Here is a 20278-nt window from a genome sequence, read left to right as displayed (position 1 = left end):
AGAAACTTTGAAGTACATTACCTCTCTTCCCCAGAGTCATCACTGTCCTGATTAGGATTTCTTGATTTTTAAGTTTTATATAGATGGAATTATACAATATGTAATATTTTGTAACTTTCATTTTTTTTAAAGATTTTATTTATTTATTTGACAGACAGAGATCACAAGTAGTCAGAGAGGCAGTCAGAGAGAGAGGGGGAAGCAGGCTTCCTGCTGAGCAGAGAGCCCCATGTGGGGCTCGATCCCAGGACCCTGAGATCATGACCTGAGCCGAAGGCAGAGGCTTTAACCCACTGAATCACCCAGGCACCCCTCTAACTTTCATTTTTAATTCAATGAATCTAGGTTTCCTTTTTTCCCTAATAAGAACACATTAGAAAACAAATCATCCCCCTAACTATGTTGTGCTTATATCTTTTTCCAGTTCTTTTCTTGAACAGATTAATTTATACATTTATTCTAAATCGGCTTTGAAGTTAATTTCAGATTTTGCTGAATGTCTACACTAGTTTAAAAATACAAATCACTTTGTATTAAATGTTCTCAAATATTGGTCAAACAACATGCAAAAGTTCCTTTTATTATAGTCATGTACATAAAAAATGAGACTTGTACACTGATTTAGACTATCATCTTGATTACCAATTAATATTTCAAATTCTTCATGGTTTAATCACCTCTAATTTGGACATGAAAATAAATATGTTCCTTAACAATCATCCTAACAGATGTTGAAATACCTGAAATTAGTTTAATTATTTGAAGAATTATAACATGATTAAACATGATAGGCACGTAAATGTTGCTAAATACTTGGTTCCAAAGAACTACCTAGTTTCAAAGTTAAATCAGAGTAATTTGATTTCTCCAAGTGGAAGAACAACCATAATAGATTTTGTTAAGTCTCCAATTAGGAAGATCCTGTATAATCATACCAGAAAAAGAAAAAGGTGATTTTTAAAAAGCTATTCTAAAATCTCTGAGCATAAAAGATATGCAACCCCTACAAGAACAGTACCTATTTTAGAACGTGGATAAATGAAGAAAATGTTAGAAATTACATTATCTTGTTACCTAAGATATTGAAAATTCCAGAAAAAACACATACAAAAACTGGGCAAAAGGAAGAATTTCAACAAATGTAAAATGTTTTCTTATCATAGTAGCTAGGCTTTCCATAAGCTTTTGTCAATATATCAAAGATAAAAATATCTGTAGTATTGCTTCTGTCTCATTTTGAAGAAACTAATTTAATTTACAAGGGAGAAAGCATTTGCTAGCTAAAATTTGACAGCATTATCAGAAATGCTGATTACAAAATATGTATTTACTTATTTAGACATTTGAAAACACATCCTCCCATCTCTTCTGATTCCCACATAGAACTTCCAAATCAGTTAATGGTCTGTAAAAGTAGGAATTTGAGCTCCAACATATATATAGAGACTTCCACACTACCAGGAATTATAATGGAAAAACTATTAATTTAGCCTAATATTTTCTGCTTCACAACATCAAAATATTTCTCATGTATTTTGATGCAAAACTCAAACTGATAAAAACAAGTTGAAGAGAAATTTTTGCATTTTTTTTATTCTTAGCACCCTAAGAGTCAGTTTGACTTAAAGAAATTACTAAACTTAACTGCTAAAATTGAAGAACATCACAAAGAAATGTAGCTAGTATTTAATGGGATTAAGCCAAGGGGTCTAAACAGAGGGTACTCTAAATCTACATTATAAGCCATCACCATATAGTCAAAAACCATGGTTTTTTTTGTTGTTTTTTTTTTTAAACTCAACACACCTTTTATGGTATACCTCTACTATATGCCAGGTCACGTACCAGGCACTTGAGGATACAGACATGATTCAGACACAGTCCAGTGTGTGAGACAGACTCATGCCCAGCTACTTATAAAATACATTGCTAGCCTAATTCTGAACTTGACTCTTGTGGAAACTTAATCAATTAATCTGAAGGCACATTATAAATGGATCATAGAAATTACATGGACTTTCCAAAAAAGCCCACCAGCACTAGAAACTAGTTCATAAAGCTAGGAGTTTTATAAAACTTGGGGCAATAGATAAGTTTTGCATATAGTTAACTATTATATTTGTGGAAATTTAAGCTTCTGCTAAACTTTTTTAAAAGCTAGATTCAGGGGCGCCTGGGTGGCTCAGTGCATTAAAGCTTCTGCCTTCGGCTCAGGTCAAGATCCCAGGGTGCTCTCTGCTCAGCGGGGAAACTGCTTCCCTCTCTGCCTTCCTCTCTGCCTACTTGTGATCTCTCTCTCTCTCTCTCTCTCTCTGTCAAATAAATAAATAAAATCTAAAAAAAAAAAAAGAAAAAAAACCTAGATTCAATTCACAGAACAGTCATGTAGTACATTAATAGAAGTTATCTCTAGTGAATTGTATTATCACCTTTTGCTTAGGCTATTTCCTTTCCCTCTTTCCAAGGTAAATCCTTCCTCCTACTAAAGGCAGTTTTATATATAATTCAGGTGAACAAAAATGAGTAAGGTTTAAAAAGTTTCCAAACACATTTTCTGCATTTGATAAATGTTCATTGCTCTTTATTTTGACTGGCTCTCAGATTCATGTAAAATTCCCTTACTTGGTTTTCAATCTGAATGTTCAGCCAAAACTAAATTCTTTGGGAATATTACATTTTCTAAAATCTTAACTTCTTGAAAATATAACCAAGTCCAAACAATACAGTGTTTTCTTGAGCAGGTTTTATCCAAAATAACCAAAGGTGAACTCTTGTATCTTTATTCATTTAATATAATACCACTGCCGTGGTTTATCAGAAAGGAATACCTTATTAGAAAGTCAGACCAACATAAAATAATCACTAATCTACTTGTGAAAGACTGGGGAGAAAAATCAAGGGGAAGCTAATCAGAATTATATGTTGTCTCCCCTATATATATTCTCTTTATTAAGTTTTATATATAAACTTACATTAGCTATAGGCAAATATTGTCACAAGAGGTTGTGTGTTATAAAAAAAAAATAGTATCTGGAATTTTTAAATAAAATTTCCATCAAAGTCCATAGTTCCATGGGAGCATATAAAACTAAATCCTTCCTATACATGGATGTAGATAAAGTGGGAGGGTCACCCTTAGCCTGACAGGTACTCTTTTTCCATTTCCTTTTAAAAGAGAATTTATAGATTAATAGAGGATACCCATTGGTTCTGTGTTTTTCTAGATTCTAGTTTTGTCTACTTGGAATCCATTCATCACGGGACCATGTACAGTAAATATATTTTCCTATTTTCGATATTACTGATGATCGGGCATTTGGGGCCTTACAGACCCACGAGGACTATCCCTTTCAGGGCTAGCTGAATCCCAAAGATAATTAGCAACCTGCTTACAAATAAACTTTTCATATATAAACCAACCAATCCCAAATCTATACCACCAGCCTCCTCCTCTTCTAACTCACACAACCAAATCAATGATTCTCCTACCCTAAATCATCCCAGGGCCAGGTGCCAGACAACCAGAGACCACCTCTACAGGCAAAGCCCACCAGAATTATTTAAACTAGACAATTTTAAACTGTTTACCCTGCGTTGCCTTGCCCTTCTTTTCCATATAAAGGCTCTGGCCTCAACTTTTCCTCGCTCTGTCCTCTGCCATCTGATCAAAAGCTAGCACTTCCCCTTGCCCCTGCATTGCATGTAGCAAGTCCCTCTCCAGAGACTTGTCAGTAAAACATGGCTTTTCTGAGACTCTCCTGATTATCTTGCATAATTAAAACTGTGTACCTTTGACCCACACCTCCCCACAGGCTCTTCTCTCCATCCCTAGCAACCACTATTCTACTTGCTGCTTCTGTGTGTTTGACTATTTTAGATTCCACGTATATGTGAGATCATGTAGTGTCTGTCTTTCTGTGTCTGGCTTATTTCACTTAGCATAATGTCCTCCTCAATTGTTTCTGAGTACTCGATTATTACTCCCGAAAATCAAATGGTCTCTAACTCTCACATGCCTAATCTCTTTTGTGAAATGCTAGCTGGATTAAGATCCATCTGTCCTTATCTTATTGTAACCTCATTGTCATTTCTAATTGTAGTCCGAAAAGGCCCCCAAATCTTTAATCAATAAATTTTATTTTGCTTAGTTTGTGTGTTTGTTTTGTCTTTGAAGAATGGTCGCAAAGGATGGAAATTTTTTTCTTCCTCCCCCTCTCCTGTGTCTCTTTTTGTGGCCACACCTGACTGACCATTTCATAAAAGGTCACAGAATACTGAAACTATTGACTTAAAAAGATAATCCGAATTATCTTTGAGTCTTATTTGTTTGTACTGATCTTATTCTCCCTTTTTCGTGGATCGTCTGCACAAAAACTTTTTTTTTTTTTTAAGATTTTATTTATTTGACAGAGAGAGATCACAAGTAGGCAGAGGCAGGCAGAGAGAGAGGAAGGGAAGCAAGCTCCCTGCTGAGCAGAGAGCCTGATGCGGGGCTCAATCCCAGGACTCTGGGATCATGACCTGAGCTGAAAGCAGAGGCTTTAACCCACTGAGCCACTCAGGCGCCCCTGCACAAAGACATTATTATTAAAACAGTGCAAAATGTTTCTTAAGCCCACGATTGGCACATTTTACTATACCTTCCTATGTAGGTGGAATCTTTGCTGCATTTCTTAAAAGACAGAAAAGCTGCTTGTTTACCTCCTCCATTCTCATCTAATAGGAAGGCTGCCATAAAGGTAATTAATGTAATGGACTCTGTTAAAATTTTAGATTCTTTAAGATATGTGAACCTTTCATATATTAATGTTTGTATTAAAGTTCAATTGCATTTTCTGAAGCACTCTTGTTTCTTGTTTTCTAAATATGCTAAATACTAAATGAGTATTTTTTGAGATAAATGTAAATATATGTTTATAAATTATTGAAACATTAATTACCAAATTATTGTTTCATGGAAAATCTGCAATTCAATAAACTTTTGAAGCCTTTTTAGTCCCTCTTCAAGGTATTTTGGAACCAAGAGAAACACCAGGACCAAAGTGTATTTTTCCAAGAAAAACTGATTCTAATGTCAAAAGTTTCAATGGAATCATGAAGTTAGGGTATAGAATTCATTCTAAAATATTTGGCCTACTTGAAATTAAGAGAGCTACTGAGCTAACCATATACTTTGCACTGAGATATATCACTGTCCTAGGAAATTAAAAATATAAGCCCTTTCTTAACTGTGCCAGACCATGCAACCATTTCTAAAAATGGGAGAAGTTTGTTTAGATGAGAAAGCCATGTAATTCAATATTCTTAGTCGAAGAGCTATAAGGAAGTTTAAGTATGCAAAAAGAAATGGAATAATGTTTTTAAATCATGAAAGGGAATAAGTGAAATTAAAAGCTACTTGAAGTAATTTCATCAAAGGCTGATCTTTAAAAAGCTGGGTTCAAGGTTAATTCAGCATGTTTTCAATGGATTTACCATAGTTAGAATTTCCTGAATTACAAGAAAGCTTCACTGATCTTTTAAATGGATGAAGTCAATATTAAGTTCATCATTTCTACATTTTGTCCTTATAAAGATTTGGCAAAATATTATATTACTTTGTATTACAGAAATGGTCTGTACTGGAAATTACAGCTCCTTTATTAGACTGGCACTGGTGACTAAACAGTTTCTAATATCAAGCTAAGAGAGTTGATATACAAGATTTGTGGTTGTTTAGCTCTTATGATAACCATTTATAATGGATATTTATGCTAAAGACTAAATAGAAACTATTAGCTTACAATGCCAAGACAAATGGAAAACAATTACTGTCGTATAACTGTGTACTAAATTATTTGAATTAAAGTAGATTTTCCCGAATCTCAGTTCTTAAGAATTAATTGTATTTTTCAAGCCACATAAAGACAAAAAGAATTATTAAATCGGAGAGTAATGAGCACAGTCCAAATCTTGTTTTACTTAAGTAACAACATATAGAAGGTCTAAGAATTTTACTTCTGCCAAGTTTGTCACCAGGATTTTCAGGTACTTCTTCAATATGGTTTTGGTGATATGAAAGGAGGTCCTGGATGGCTCAAATAAGAATGACAGTCTCCTCTTAAGGAGCGGTAAAGATGAAAGTGCTGTACATAAGAATCATCTAATTGCAACAAATAAAACCTGAGTGCCTATCATAGACTAATAATCAGTTAGGTGGAGAAAGAGCGTAAGACACTGAAACACCTTTTGAATTGGGCCTCTCTGAGCTTCATTCTTAAAGAAAAAATTTTTTAAAGAATGTCTGTGGTTTTGAAGAGGTAGGTGAATGATTTCATTCATTCAAAGATGATTGAAAATTTTCATGGTCAAAATGGTATGTGGTATGGCTCTGCAATGATGGGACTAGAGTTTCATACCTTCAATGTACAATGGAGTCCTGTATGGGGGAAAAAAAAAAAAGATAAGCTAGTAACTATAAGCAGCATTTTTGGTAATAGTTTGAATGAGGTGAACAAACTAAAGAATTTTCAGATAGTTCAACAGTCTTCCGAACTGTGATTTAAAAAAAAAAAAATACTTGATAGAGAAACACTACCTATAGTGAAGTTGGAAATGGAATACAAAAGAGTTAGCAAAACATTGTCAATTGTCAACATTTTAAAAATACTTGTTAGCCTTCTGGTGAAAATAAAAATTGGTTATATAATCTTTCTGGAAGGAATTTTGGCAGTATTTATAATAGCCTCAAAAATTAGCCTAGTAGCTCCTTGAAGAAATGATGGATTCCAGGGCTGAGGCACAGAAAATACAAGATGACCCTGGGAAATCTCAGTGCCGGACACTAAGTGCTCAAAAGAGAATGAGAGCATGTTGAAAGGACAAGAGCCAATTGAAGGAGCTCCTAATGTCCAACGATGAAAACATTAAATGAAATTGGAAGTGAGAGTGTTAGAATATGGCCCAGAAAATAAAATAAATAGCTCAAAGTCCATACTGAAATGAGCAATTGAATGAATAAATGGAGGATAAGTGAAAGCTGTTCCCTACAGAAAAATCTTAATTTCTGAATGCAGAAGGAATGAAACAGATAATCACCAATGGGCAAACACCACAGTAATATATAAATAATAAGCAAGAAATAGTCACTGATTAATGTTAAAATTTGTGGCCAAAAGTTTGAGGAAAAATAGGACATTGCAGTAGTCTTCAAATATCTCCCCCAAGATATTCATTATCACAAAGGGGAGATTTTTAATTTTACAGTCAAAAACCCAGCAGAGACCCCTATAACCAAGGTTAACATCCCCCAAAATAAGACATCATCTATCCCCTGATATAACTCACTGAGAAAGAAACATCACTTCAGTGGTATTCTTGAAAATAAATACATAACCCCAATCTTATTATTAGAACCTCACAAACACAAATGGAGAGATAATCTAAAAAAATAAAAATTTTTAAAAAGCTCTGTACGCTTCAAAAGTGTCAAGGTTATGAAAGCTAGGGGAAGACTGAATAACTCACAACTCACAATGGAGATGATTAAAGAGACATGATGCCTAGAACAAAAAAATGGGATCCTGGTACAGAAAAATGACGTTAGTCCTTTGATATCCTAATAAGTACTGTGGTTTATTAAATAGAATTGCACGAATTTTTATTTCTTTTTGATTATTAACTATAGTTATGTAAGATGTTAACATTATGGCAAAGTGAATGAAAGCTATAGGGGAACTCTTTGTACTATTTTTGCAATTATTGTGTAAGTGCAAAATCTATCTCAAAACAAAAAGCTAAAAAATAACAAAATGAATGTTTTCTTTTATATTTACTTTTCTGTGTTTTCTAACCTCTAAAAAATAAGTATTAATTTTCAAGTTAGGAAAAATTTATTTTATTATACTAAAAAATTATATTATTGGTTTGCATCTTCTTACTGTCAAAAGGATAAATCAGATTATTGCATAAGCATTAGTAAATCAATAATTCATTATTGAATTAACTATGCATATTGGGTATAAAATCTTCGGTACAATTATTTTCATTCAAATGAGAATATTACTCCAGTAGTCATAATAATGATAGCCATCATTTTTTGAGTAATTACTCCAAACAGTATAATTCATACCTTAAATGTGTATACATACTTGTGTACATTATACATATATAATTCGTCGATTCTCATGAACCTGAGGTAGATATTATTATTGTTATCATTCCTATTTTATAGGTAAGAAAAATGAGGCTTTGAACAGTTGGGAAACTTGCCAAAGCTGGATACATACTCAATTAGAACAGTTATAATGGTCTGACTCCAAAGTTTAAGCTCTTGACAAGTAATGTCTACTAGTGTTGCTGCTTATTATATTACCCATGATATGTTTAAGAAGGACTTGCATGCACTTGGCACTGTTAGAGAGCAGCACAAAATTATGTGAAATAGACTCTGCTTTTAAGAATCTAGCTCTCTATTTAAGGAAACAAGTTATATGTATGTGTATTTATATATGAGTAAAATTTTATATACACATATAAATTACAAAGTGATATGTAATATGTAATAAATGCTAAGTGAGTAAAATGAGCAGTAAGCAGTTTTGTAATCCATTATGCCCTACAAAAAATAACACTATTTATTTATTTTGGGGGGGGGACAAAGTTTGGTTTTCTAGCATTCCCACAGCTAAACCAATTCAGACATATTATAGTAAGTTTTCAGTTAATTTTTTAAGGTAGATATTCTCAAACTTCAGTGCACATAAGAATCACCTAGACAGTTTTTATATTTCTTGTTTATTGGCACCACTTCTTTGATATTCGAGTCTTCAAGTTTGAGTAAGGCCCAGAACTTCTATTTTTAATGAGCCCACCTAATGATTCTGATGAAGTGCTTCTTGAATATAAAATTTCAATAACAATCCCTTTGTTTAGGAGGAAAAAAAGTATCTCCTGAAAGTGCTTTGTAAAATTATATAATATCAGATTTTTTGGCAGGCATTTATATCATAACATTAGTCATTAATAAAACACAAAGTACATGATATGCACTTAAATAACAAATTAAATTATACATTAGGTCTATGTCTTGATGTCTACATGTTTTTCCATTTTTTAACCGCAATCTTATTTCTGAGAAAATCGGAAGATTTAAGAGGAGCAGTTTAAATATCAACAGAAAATCACCTCTGTACTTATGAAAGGAACAGTGAATCTAACAATAATGAATGAAATGTGCTTCATCAGCAGAGCTGTTTTGATTCCATCCAGTAGTTGTTATATACCTAAGTACTTTTTACAACATTTGCTTTCTGGAATGTGACTAGGTTATCATCTTTTAAATAAAAGCCCCATTAATCCAAAAAAAAAAGTCATTAGGAAGTAATCACTTCTCTAAATAATGTTGATTTCTCAGAATAAGCAAGAAGCAGCACAGATACAAATAAATGTTGGAGGCACTCCAGCAACCTAACACATTCAATATGCAATGGGAAAATACTTCTTAAAAAGAAAATCTGCTTATTAGAGCCTTAGAGCATAATTTTCATGATGAATGATCAAGTCTTGATGATACCAATGTAAGAACTTTATCACTAAGTCAAAACCATACCAAGTCCTTGGCTATAATACGCTCTCACACTATCCCACTCAATCACATAGATTAATCACTATTTCCATTCTCTTGGAAGACTTCTGGAGTCCTGAAATATTTGAAAATGGCCTATGCTTAACATAGGAACTTGTATGTAAATGGCATCCAGAAATTTTTATGTCAACCTAGATATACTACATAGAGTTCCTCACTGAAAAAATAAAATAAAACTACAAAACATTCCCATACGAAATTAAAGATCTAAATACATAGACAGTCCATGTATGTGTTTTGGAAGACTCAATATTGCCAAAATGGCAATTCTTCCCAAATTGATCTGTAAGTTTAAAAAAGTCTCTTTCAAGGGGAACCCTCCTACATTGTTGGTGGGAATGCAAGCTAGTGCAACCATTTTGGAAAACAGTATGGAGGTTCCTCAAAAAGTTGAAAATAGAGCTACCCTATGACCCAGCAATTGCACTACTGGGTATTTATCCTAAAGATACAAACGTAGTGATCCGAAGGGGCACGTGCACCCAAATGTTTATAGCCGACATGTCCACAATAGCCAAACTAAGGAAAGAACCTAGATGTCCATCAACAGATGAATGGATAAAGAAGATGTGGTATGTATACACAATGGAATACTCTGCAGCCATCAGAAGAAATGCAATCTTGCCATTTGCTACGATGTAGATGGAACTAGAGGGTATTATGCTTAGCGAAATAAGTCTATCAGAGAAAGACAACTATCATATCATCTCCCTGATAAGAAGAAGTGGAGATGCAACGTGGTGGGTTTGGGGAGTAGGAAAAGAATAAATGAAACAAGATGGGATCGGGAGGGAGACAAGACATAAGAGACTCTTAATCTCACAAAACATACTGAGGGTTGACAGGGGGAGCGGTGTAGGGAGAGGGTGGTGGGGTTATGGACATTGGGGAGGGTATGTGCTGTGGGGAGTGCTGTGAACTGTGTAAACCTGGCGATTCACAGACCTGTACCTCTGGGACTAATAACACATTATATGTTCATAAATAAATTTTTTTAAATTTTTAAAAATTTCTAAAAAGTGTCTTTCAAAATCTTTGCAGGTTTTTTGTAGAAATCAATAAGTAGACCCTAAAACTCATATGGAAATGCAAAGAACCTAAAACAGCCAAAACAATTAAGAAAAAGAACAAGGATGAAGAACTTAATCACTACTTGATTTCAGATTTCACTAATGAAACTTCAATAAACAAGACAATGTGGAATTAGGGTAAAGAAATGCACAAAAACAGAACAGAACTCAGAGCCAAGAAAAAATGACCTTCTACTGATAGTTACTTTCAACAAAGCTGGCAAAAAAATTCAGTGGAAAATGTGGCCTTTTCCACAAGAGGTGTTTGGGCAATTGGATATATATACATAAAGAATTTAGATTCTAACCTCACACCATACACAAAAATTAACTCAAAATTGATCACTTATCTACACATAAGAACTGAAACTATAAAACTCCTAGGGAAAAAAAATACAATAAAAATCTTTGTGAGCTTAGGTTAGGCAGAATTCTTAGATTCAATACCTTTTGGTATCAATCAAAAAAAGAAAACATTGATAAACTGCACTTTGTCAAAATTAAAAACTTTTGTATTCTAAAAGTCACCATTAAGAAAGTTAAGACGAGGCCAGACAGTGAGAAAATATTTGCAAATCATATTTCTTTTTTTTAAAAGACTTTATTTATTTATTTGAGAAAGGGAGAGAATGAGAAAGGGGAGGGTCAGAGGGAGAAGCAGACTCCCTGCTGAGAAGGGAATCTGATGTGGGACTCCATCCCAGGACTCCAGGATCATGACCTGAGTCGAAGGCAGTCACCCAACCAAATGAGCCAACCAGGTGCCCCGCAAATCAAATTTCTGGCAAGGAAGTTGTATCCAATATATATATACAAATATATATATAAGAAAATTCTTAGAAGTCAAGAAGACAACAACCAATTTGAAAATGAATAAAATATTTTAATAGACATTTCATCAAAGAAAATAAATAAATGGCTAATAAGTACTTCAAAAGATATTCAACATCATTATTGCTGTAGACTGAATGTTTTTCCTCAAAATTTGTATATTAGAACCTAACCCTCAAAGTCATGGTATTAGATAGTAGGGCCTTTGGGTAAGTCTTTTATAAAAGAAGCCCCAGGGAGCTCCCCTCTCCTTCTGTCATGTGGGAACACAGCCAAAAGATGGCCATCTATAAGGAATGGGCTCTCACCAGACACTAAACCTGCTGCTTTTTGATCTTGGACTTCCTAGCCTCCAGAACTGTGCAAAACAAATTTTTATTGTTGATAAACCACGGAGTCTATGCTATTTTGTTACAGTGACCAAACGGACTAAGACAATTATTCATTATGAAAATGCAAATCAAAATCACAAGAGCATACCACTTCACATTCATTAAAATGACCAGTCAAAAAGACAGAAAATATCAAGTGTTGGCAAAAATGTAGAGAAACCAAAACTTAATATTATAGTGCAGCTGGTATATGTAAGATGGCACAACCTCGTTGAAAACAAGTCTCGCAATTTCTTTGAACATTATACATGAAATCTTATATTAATTTATTCCACTCATAGGATTCTACCCAAGAGAAATGCAAATATATGTCCACATGGAGACATACACATGAAAATTTATAGCAACCCCATTTATAATAACCTAAAGCTAGAAACTATACAAATGACCAAACTCTCAATAAATAAAATGTCTACCATCCTTACAATATAATACTTTCCAGCAAAAAAAAAAGGAACAAACTTCTGATACATGCTACACCATGAATGGACAACAAGAATGGTTCACCTAAGTGAAAACAGCCAGATACAAAAGACTGCCTATTGTGCAATTCTACTTATGTTAAATGTCCAGAAAAGGCAAATCTACAGAAACAAAAAGCAAATCAGCAAACTGTAGATTAATTATTGTCCAGGGTCAGACGTGAGCTAGAGAAAGCTTTTTGGGACAATGAAATGTTCTAAAATGGATTGCAGTGATGGTTGCTCAGCTCTGTAAATTTACTGGCAATCACAGAATTGTACATTTACAATGGGAGAATTTTATGATATTTAAATTATATATATGATATATTATATGCATTTATTATGATATGTAAGAAATCTCCTTAAGCATCATAAGATCTTAGAAGAAACATACTTTGAAAATCACTATAAATGACTGATAATGAATCAATGTTTTCCTTGGAGTTTGACTTACTGTAGTCCACAGTAACATAATAAGATATGAGGCTAGAACAACAATTGTGTTAAAAAATTGCTGGTAACACAGGGATATACAATGTAAAAAAATGCATTTTCCTAGAAATTTAGGTGTTTTGATGTTACTTATGTTAAAGTTTAAAGTAGATCAAGAGAAAGTTCAGAAAAATTATTGGGAGGAAAAAAAATTGATCCAAGTTAAATAGTTCTCTTCCTCTCTCATATATAGGATATGCCTAATACTCTCTTAACTCAACGTTGAAGATAGATTTCAAAAGACCTCTAGATCTGCAATTAGTCTACTGAAATCCTGACCAACCTCAGCATTGTCTTGACAAAAAGAATAAATTTTATGGTAGAGACTATCCAGGGTATGTGTGTGTGTGTGTGTGTGTGTGTGTGTGTGCAAGTGCGTGCGAGTATATGCATATATGTATGTATAAGTTGTAAATATTCATGAATATATACTCCAGTAGACCTTTTCTTGATTTATATAAATATGACTTATATAAGAATTGTTTAGATCCTCAACTTTTTCCCTCTTAGTGATAATGATTAAACAAAAACTTACATTTTTTTGCAATATTTTTAGGTAAAATACATTTTGCAGCATACAATTCAGTATAATTCGCAATGTTATACAAACATCACCAGTATGCAATTCCAAAATATTTCCATCACTCAAAAAAGAAACATATAGATGTTAGCAATCACTCCCCAATTTTGCCCCAGATCCTGGCAACCACTAATCTACTTTAGTCTCTAAGGAGTTGCCTATTCTGAAGTTTTTATATAAGTGGAATCATGTACTATATGGCCGGCATTTTATAACATCTTATATCAGAGTACTTTCACTTTTGAAGAGGTAGATGAGAAAGCACATTTTATATTGGTATTCCTTTTATTTTTTTAATTGGTTCTAATTAAAGAGAACAGTCACTTTTTAATTAGATGCAGTATTTTCAAATTTTAGCTCAGTAGTTATTAGCTATGTAAACCTCGGTACTTAATCTTCTCAGCCTCAGTTTCTTCTCTGCAAGGCTGGATAACATTAGCAAACTTTCAGGATCATCATGAAGACTAGAGACGTCTGCGCTTAGTGTGAGCCTGAGACAGTACCTATTATTACTTTGTAAAGATTGTCCAATTACCATCACCATTTTAATCTGGCGCTCAGATATTTACTCTATGCTAGAAGAGGGATGACACAGGCTGTCTGGGTGGCTCAGTTGGTTAAGCATCTGCTTTCAGCTCGGGTCATGATCCCAGGGTGAGCCTGCTTCTCCCTCTCCCTGTGCCTGCCGCTCTGCCTACTTGTGCGCACTCTCTCTCTCTCTCTCTCTGTCAAATAAATGAATAAAATTAAAAAAAAAATAAGGAGGAACTATACAATGGTAGAAAGAATCAAGAGATCTGAGCTCTGCCATTAACTGGTGTAAGCGGAATGGCCTTAAATACACATTCTTATGTCTTTGGTATCCAATTTCACCACGTGTAAATTAAGGAGTTAGCCCAAAATATGCCGTTGAGCTCTCCAGTCCTTTTCTGACCAAAATATTTATGATTCCATAAAAGAGATATAAATACTAGTTGATTCTTTTTTCTAAATAAGAGCAACTTATCTCTAAGGAGAATCTGAAACAACTCTTTAAGTGAGACAATATATTAGAACTTTAATTTACATTTATTTTACCTAAAAATAAATAAAACTTAACTAATATTACTATGCAGATTGAAAGTGGTATCCTCACAGAAAGCCAAGTGATCAGCGTCATGTATTCTATGAGGTATGAACATGTGGAAGGGGGGAGTTTCTCTATACGAAGGGTAGAACGCGGCACCCACACTCCCCCATTCACTCGAAGCATCTTGCAATGCACTGTAGTCTGTCTACGCCCAGCTAAGACTACAGAAGCAATCATCATTCCAAGGTTGGGAAGAAATGACATCTGGAAGTGTGAATATTTTTGTGGCCATACTCACTGACTCTATTTGAGTTCCAGACTTTTGTCCAGATATTTTCTAATTCTCCATCAAAAATATCTCACTTCCACATCTGTAATGTAATATGAACTTAATCTTGTAGGCTTTAGCTCCCACTCATCAGCAACCTTAGCACCCTATACATACATTTATTTCTTTTTTTTTTTTTTAAAGATTTTATTTATTTATTTATTTGACAGAGAGAAATCACAAGTAGGCAGAGAGGCAGGCAGAGAGAGAGAGGGGGAAGCAGGCTCCCTGCTGAGCAGAGAGCCCGATGCGGGACTCGATCCCAGGACTCTGAGATCATGACCTGAGCCGAAGGCAGCGGCCTAACCCACTGAGCCACCCAGGCGCCCCACATACATTTATTTCTATAGTTACTCACCATTGTAGAGTAAGAATCCAAGTTATAAAGAGGAAAAGAATTTGTATCTTATAACACATCTTGCTTCCTATGTATTACTATGTATAACTGTGTGCACTATGCATTACTATGAGCGTATGTTTTCATTAAATTAGTATTATAATCTAAATTACTATCTAAGTAAAATAAAAATACCAATATTACTTAGCCAAGTTATGTTTTCTTTTGTTACTTAGACATTTTAGTCCCATTTCCCTTTCCCCAATTTAATAATAAAGACTTTTCATAACTTCTTTTTCCCTGATAAAGCAATAAACTGGGCCATTTGGAAATCTAGAATTAACATTTTAAAAGGTGCTATCTTCTACCACCTACTCTATACCAACAAATTACCTTTAAAAAGCAATCTTTACTCTAGTTCCACACCTCAGGGCAGTTTTATAAGCAAGTTCAAGTTAAAATAAGTTCCTTTTAAACAGAATTTTAGAAGGGATCCAACATGGAACCACTACAATATCACCCAAAATTAAATGGTATGATATAAAAATGTTTGTTATAAAAATATTCTCCTAGAAGTATCTTCCATGGTCTAATAATTTAAAGATTGTCAGATTACTCCTAGAAGCAAACTCAACTCTGAATGTCAAGGAAAAGTTTGAAGTCCTATGCAATATCCTAAATTCCTAGCTTCATACTTTCAAAAGATTAATTCTATCTTTACTAATGAGACCTACTAGACTGCTTTTAAATAGTATGCCATATTGCTTCTTACATAACTATTTGCAAAGTCATCTGATTAATTTTCTAAAAGAGTCCAAAGCTATTTCTTCCTTTCTCTTTCAAGTATAAAAACTCCAGTTCAGGATCTGATTATGATAAGCCTGATTAATAATGTAATGTAAAAAAAAAAAGAAAGAAAGAAGGAGTGCTTTTTTTCTGAACTAGTTTTAGAAGACCTATATTCCAGTCCTGGCTTCAATACTGTGTGACCTTAGACATGTTTTTCCAATTCCCTATGCCTCAATTTCTCATTTTTAAAATAAAATAATAAAATCCACTTTATATAACATGATTATTCTGAAAACTAAAAGAAATAAAAAGGCATAAAAGCAATTGGAAAAGCTGAAAATACTATATAAATATCAAAGTAGGCTAGTAATTCAGCATCCTTTTAATCTGTCAAGTTTATTTTTCATATAATGAACTGCTAGCATGGTCTTCTTTTGCCATTAAGCTATGTAACTATGTAACTATTCTGTACTGGCCGTTGTCCACATAAAATGCAACTTTTGACTCTTCAAAAATTTCCATCAGACCTATTATAAACCTTCTTTTCTAGCTACACTTGTATTTTCTCTGTTCCTTTAAGTCACACACTGATTGCCCTTCTAGCCCAGTAAAGTTATCCCCTTGTAAATTCCTCCAGTTAATCCTCATTTTGTCCCAAACCCTTTAAGTGTTCCCTACAAGTGACAACTCATATGCCACATGAAACTGACTTCAACCTGCTTTTCTAGGACAACTTCCAAACCACTTCCCCCCCAAAAAAGGTTTTTTCCCTATATCTTAACTTTTCCTAAATCTCCATCCCCCAATTCCTATGTATAGTTCCTTCCTTTTATCCAAGAAATGATAGTTCTCTGATATTCTTGCCATCCTTTATTCTGAGTACCCACAGAATCCTAATTTATGTATCGATTCAAGTTTGGGAAGATAGACAAATCTTTTACTCTCCTTTTCATAAAATAACTCTGCTTTGGTCCATAAAGAAATGTCTCTACTTTTAAGCAGGCAGGCTAATTGATATGCTCCCTTTTTTCCCCTCACTGCCCTGCTCTTTATTTAGCCTCCATTCGCAGTGGTGATGCCTGCATTCTTCCCATCCTCCTGCTCCCTCCCGGCCCAAATCTAGCGTCCTGAGGAAAACTGAGCATGCTCAGTAGCCACAGCCAATTCCGGATGCAAACTGGCATCTTTTGCAGATTTTGAGCCCAGCAGGAGAGGTAAGGCCCTAAAAATACAGTGGCCCAGAATTTGCCCACCCCCTCTTCCGAGGTATCATTTGATGTTAAGATGTGTTCAAAGCCTCAGAATGGACTTGGATATGGACAGCCTGCTCCCAGTCCCTAGTCTGCAAGGTGGGTCACCAACCTGAGTAACACAGAGCTGAGAACAGCCCCTCTTCCTGATTTGGTGCAGGGAGGAGATTTCTGCTGTTCTGAGCTGTGATAATGCTGATAGATGGCTGGAAGCTTACATTTGGCATTTCTGTTGCATCGAGAAAATACTGTTGTCGTTGTTGTTGTTGTTGTTTTCTTTTTTTTTTTTTTTCTCCTTGCACATAGCAACATCAGCTGCTCCAGACTGAGAAAGATGTTGCCTGAAGAGCTACAAAGTCTGTGAGCCAGCCAGAGAGACTGTGGAGAGGATAGGCAAACCAACTACTTACCCAAGAATTATATCTAGGGAGGTGTCTTAAGATCCAGAAATAAACAGGCTTTTTCTAAAATAACAATTCAGGAACCTTTCAGATATTCTAAGCTAAATTGTCTGCTTGTCCCCCAAAATGCATACCTTCTTTGTATGTGAACCATGACACATTTCCTTTTAAGAGATTGACAGAACACACACACACACCCTCCTGCTCTCCTTTCCCCTGGTTTCTGCAGGCTAAATCTCTGCAGCTGCAACAGCAGCAGATTCCCTTACCTCCCTGCCAGGGGATCAGGCACAGAGAGGAAATTTAACATGAATGGAATATGATAAGAAAAAAAAAAAAAAAAGAGGCGGGGGGCTTCTTTGCAGGGTCTTCAGCCACCACTGCACAGCCTGAGAAACAGAGATAGACAGAAACAAGCAGGAAGAGAGACACACAGCTGCCCCTGCTGCTAAAACCTAGCCATCTCTTCAAACAGCAGCAAACATGAGACATTTCATCACCGTAGTGCATCCATATTGAGAAGAGGGGGAAAAAAAATCATGTGCTTTGCGTTATGCATTTCAGTCACCCGAGATGGGAGGAGACCCCTGTCCATATGTCGTGGGAGCTATCCACCACCCCAAAAGTACGATCACTGCATCTAGCCAGCCGACCGCTTGCCCGACAGGTTCCGCAGCAAACGCGGCTAATCTGTGACAGCAGGTTGTCTCTTACCGTAGGCAGCAGCGGCTCCATTTGAGCTCCCTGGTCTTTAATCTCCATGTTTTGTAACGCCTCTGGAATAAGCACCTTTCTCTGCAGTGTCTTCAATGTCCTACACTCAGCCCGGCACTCGCTCTGCTTAGTATTCGGATCAGGTAGCTCTGAAGCAGGAGGCAATTGCACACTCCAACTCACCAGAGTCACATGGCTCCTACTCACTCGGGCTGCTGGCCAGGTTTTGCACTGAATGCCTTGGATCCCTGGGCCGGTAAGAGAGATCTCCCAAGCCCTGTGTCACTGCCCACACCTGGCTACTGGTATAAAATACAGCCTGAAAGGCTGCAAGTCTAATGGACATTAAGAATCTCGCCTAAGATGCCAACTTCTAGACTCATCCAAGGTACACTCCAACCAGCTCGGCCACATTTTAACACTTGGAGGCACTTCACTTCATTCCCAGACCCCACAGGAGACATAATTCAAACAAGAGGATGCTAATAAGGTGTACTAGATGTCCTGCTCTGAGTAGAGGGGGTTTTTAAAGACAGATAAGATGGCGCCAAAATTGATACGCCTTAGTGAGACTGAAACTAGTCATTGTTGACAGAGTAAGAATTGGATAGACAGATACTTTACAATATTTTAATTATAAGAAACTTGGGTAAGTCACACACTATCACAAATAAGATATATTTTTCTATGACTTCCCAACAAAAATAATAAGGAAAGAAAGTATTTTGATAGTAGCAATTATCAAGATACTAAAGCATTTTGAAAAGAAAATGAATCTGACAAGAGTAGCCTAAGCATGTACCCTTTTGCCTTAAAAGTCTCAGCAAAAGAGAAGTACAGGGATTCTCTAATCCATGGGAGAAAATGAGCCAGAGGAGCTCTTTTCTAGGGAAAAGAAGTTGATAATGGCTGCTGAGTGACCACATATTTTCTAGAATTGATTATAGATCCAGAGTATTTTAAGTAATGAAATAAATGTATCATTGAATCCCAGGTTGAGTATAGAGGTTACAAATGAAAAGGGGTTAAATAAGTATGACTAAAAATCATTCAGATAGCTTATCTTTTCACCAGATTTAAAAGGCAGTCATCAGCAGGAATGAATACTGAATTATTTTCAGCAACACACCAAAATTTTCCACAACATTCCTCATAGGTGGAATTATTAATAACTTTTATCTGTTTACCTTCTCAATACAATTCTTTACAATAAACGTATTTTGATGATAAGAAAACACTTTTTTATAAATCATAATGATTCATATATTTGAGTAGCAACTTTGTGCACAACACATAGAGATGATTCCAAGGGCTTAAATAACAAGGTGTTAATTGAGAATTTGCTAATTTGGGGCCCTACTTGACTTTCTACCACAGATTGATAAATAAAGGCTCTCTTTCCACTCTCATGACTATAGCAGATTATCACAAACAACTTATTAGTAGAAAAGTGACAACCTCTCTAGAAGAATTATTTCTATCTCATTAGGAAACTCTAAGTCATCCAATTTATATTTGTTCAAAAAGAATTCAAATGTAACTAGGAAAAAGTCTGACTTTTTGTTCAGAAAACCAAAATAAAAATAAGATAGTATTTTAAATTATTTTTAATCAGTATTTTCCTACAGTGTATATTATTAAACCACATAGGTACTTTGCTGGAACAACTATTTCCTGAGTGTTCACTATATGCTGGAGCTACTATTTCTATCAATGCAACAGGACTTAGCCAGAGTTTCAACAGAGACATTGCACTTCTAGAGATCAAGCAAGCCCATATCTCTACAGTTCTCTGATCCAAATTATTTTTGCTAGCTTAGCAAAATGAAAAGTGGGGAAAGAAAATGATCCTCATTTAATCTACTACTTCTGTTTTACACTCAAAAGACTTTGGAATTAAGGCCTATATCCTCAGAAAATATTTCCACATAATAAA

At 35.0% G+C, this 20278-nt stretch overlaps 1 protein-coding gene across 6 annotated transcripts in view; it reads right to left on the bottom strand.

Moving 5' to 3' along the window:
- Positions 1 to 18572, bottom strand: part of SLC4A10 (solute carrier family 4 member 10) — a 304439-nt gene extending 285867 nt beyond the window's left edge. For 4 of the 6 annotated variants that reach the window (XM_044242201.1, XM_044242203.1, XM_044242205.1 and 1 more), the window contains exon 1: positions 18343 to 18571. Coding sequence is in view for 1 of the 6 variants with exons in the window: in XM_044242204.1 (XP_044098139.1) it covers positions 18343 to 18390 (48 nt within the window). In the remaining 5 variants the exon portion in view is untranslated. Of the gene's footprint in view, positions 1 to 18342 lie in introns of all 6 variants that reach the window. The other 2 variants (XM_044242202.1, XM_044242204.1) reach the window with 2 other exon arrangements.
- Positions 18573 to 20278: the final 1706 nt, after the last annotated feature.

The sequence above is a fragment of the Neovison vison genome, chromosome 3, assembly GCF_020171115.1.
Source record: "Neovison vison isolate M4711 chromosome 3, ASM_NN_V1, whole genome shotgun sequence".
In the NCBI taxonomy this organism is placed as follows: domain Eukaryota; kingdom Metazoa; phylum Chordata; class Mammalia; order Carnivora; family Mustelidae; genus Neogale; species Neogale vison.
This window is presented reverse-complemented; position numbering and strand designations above follow the sequence as displayed.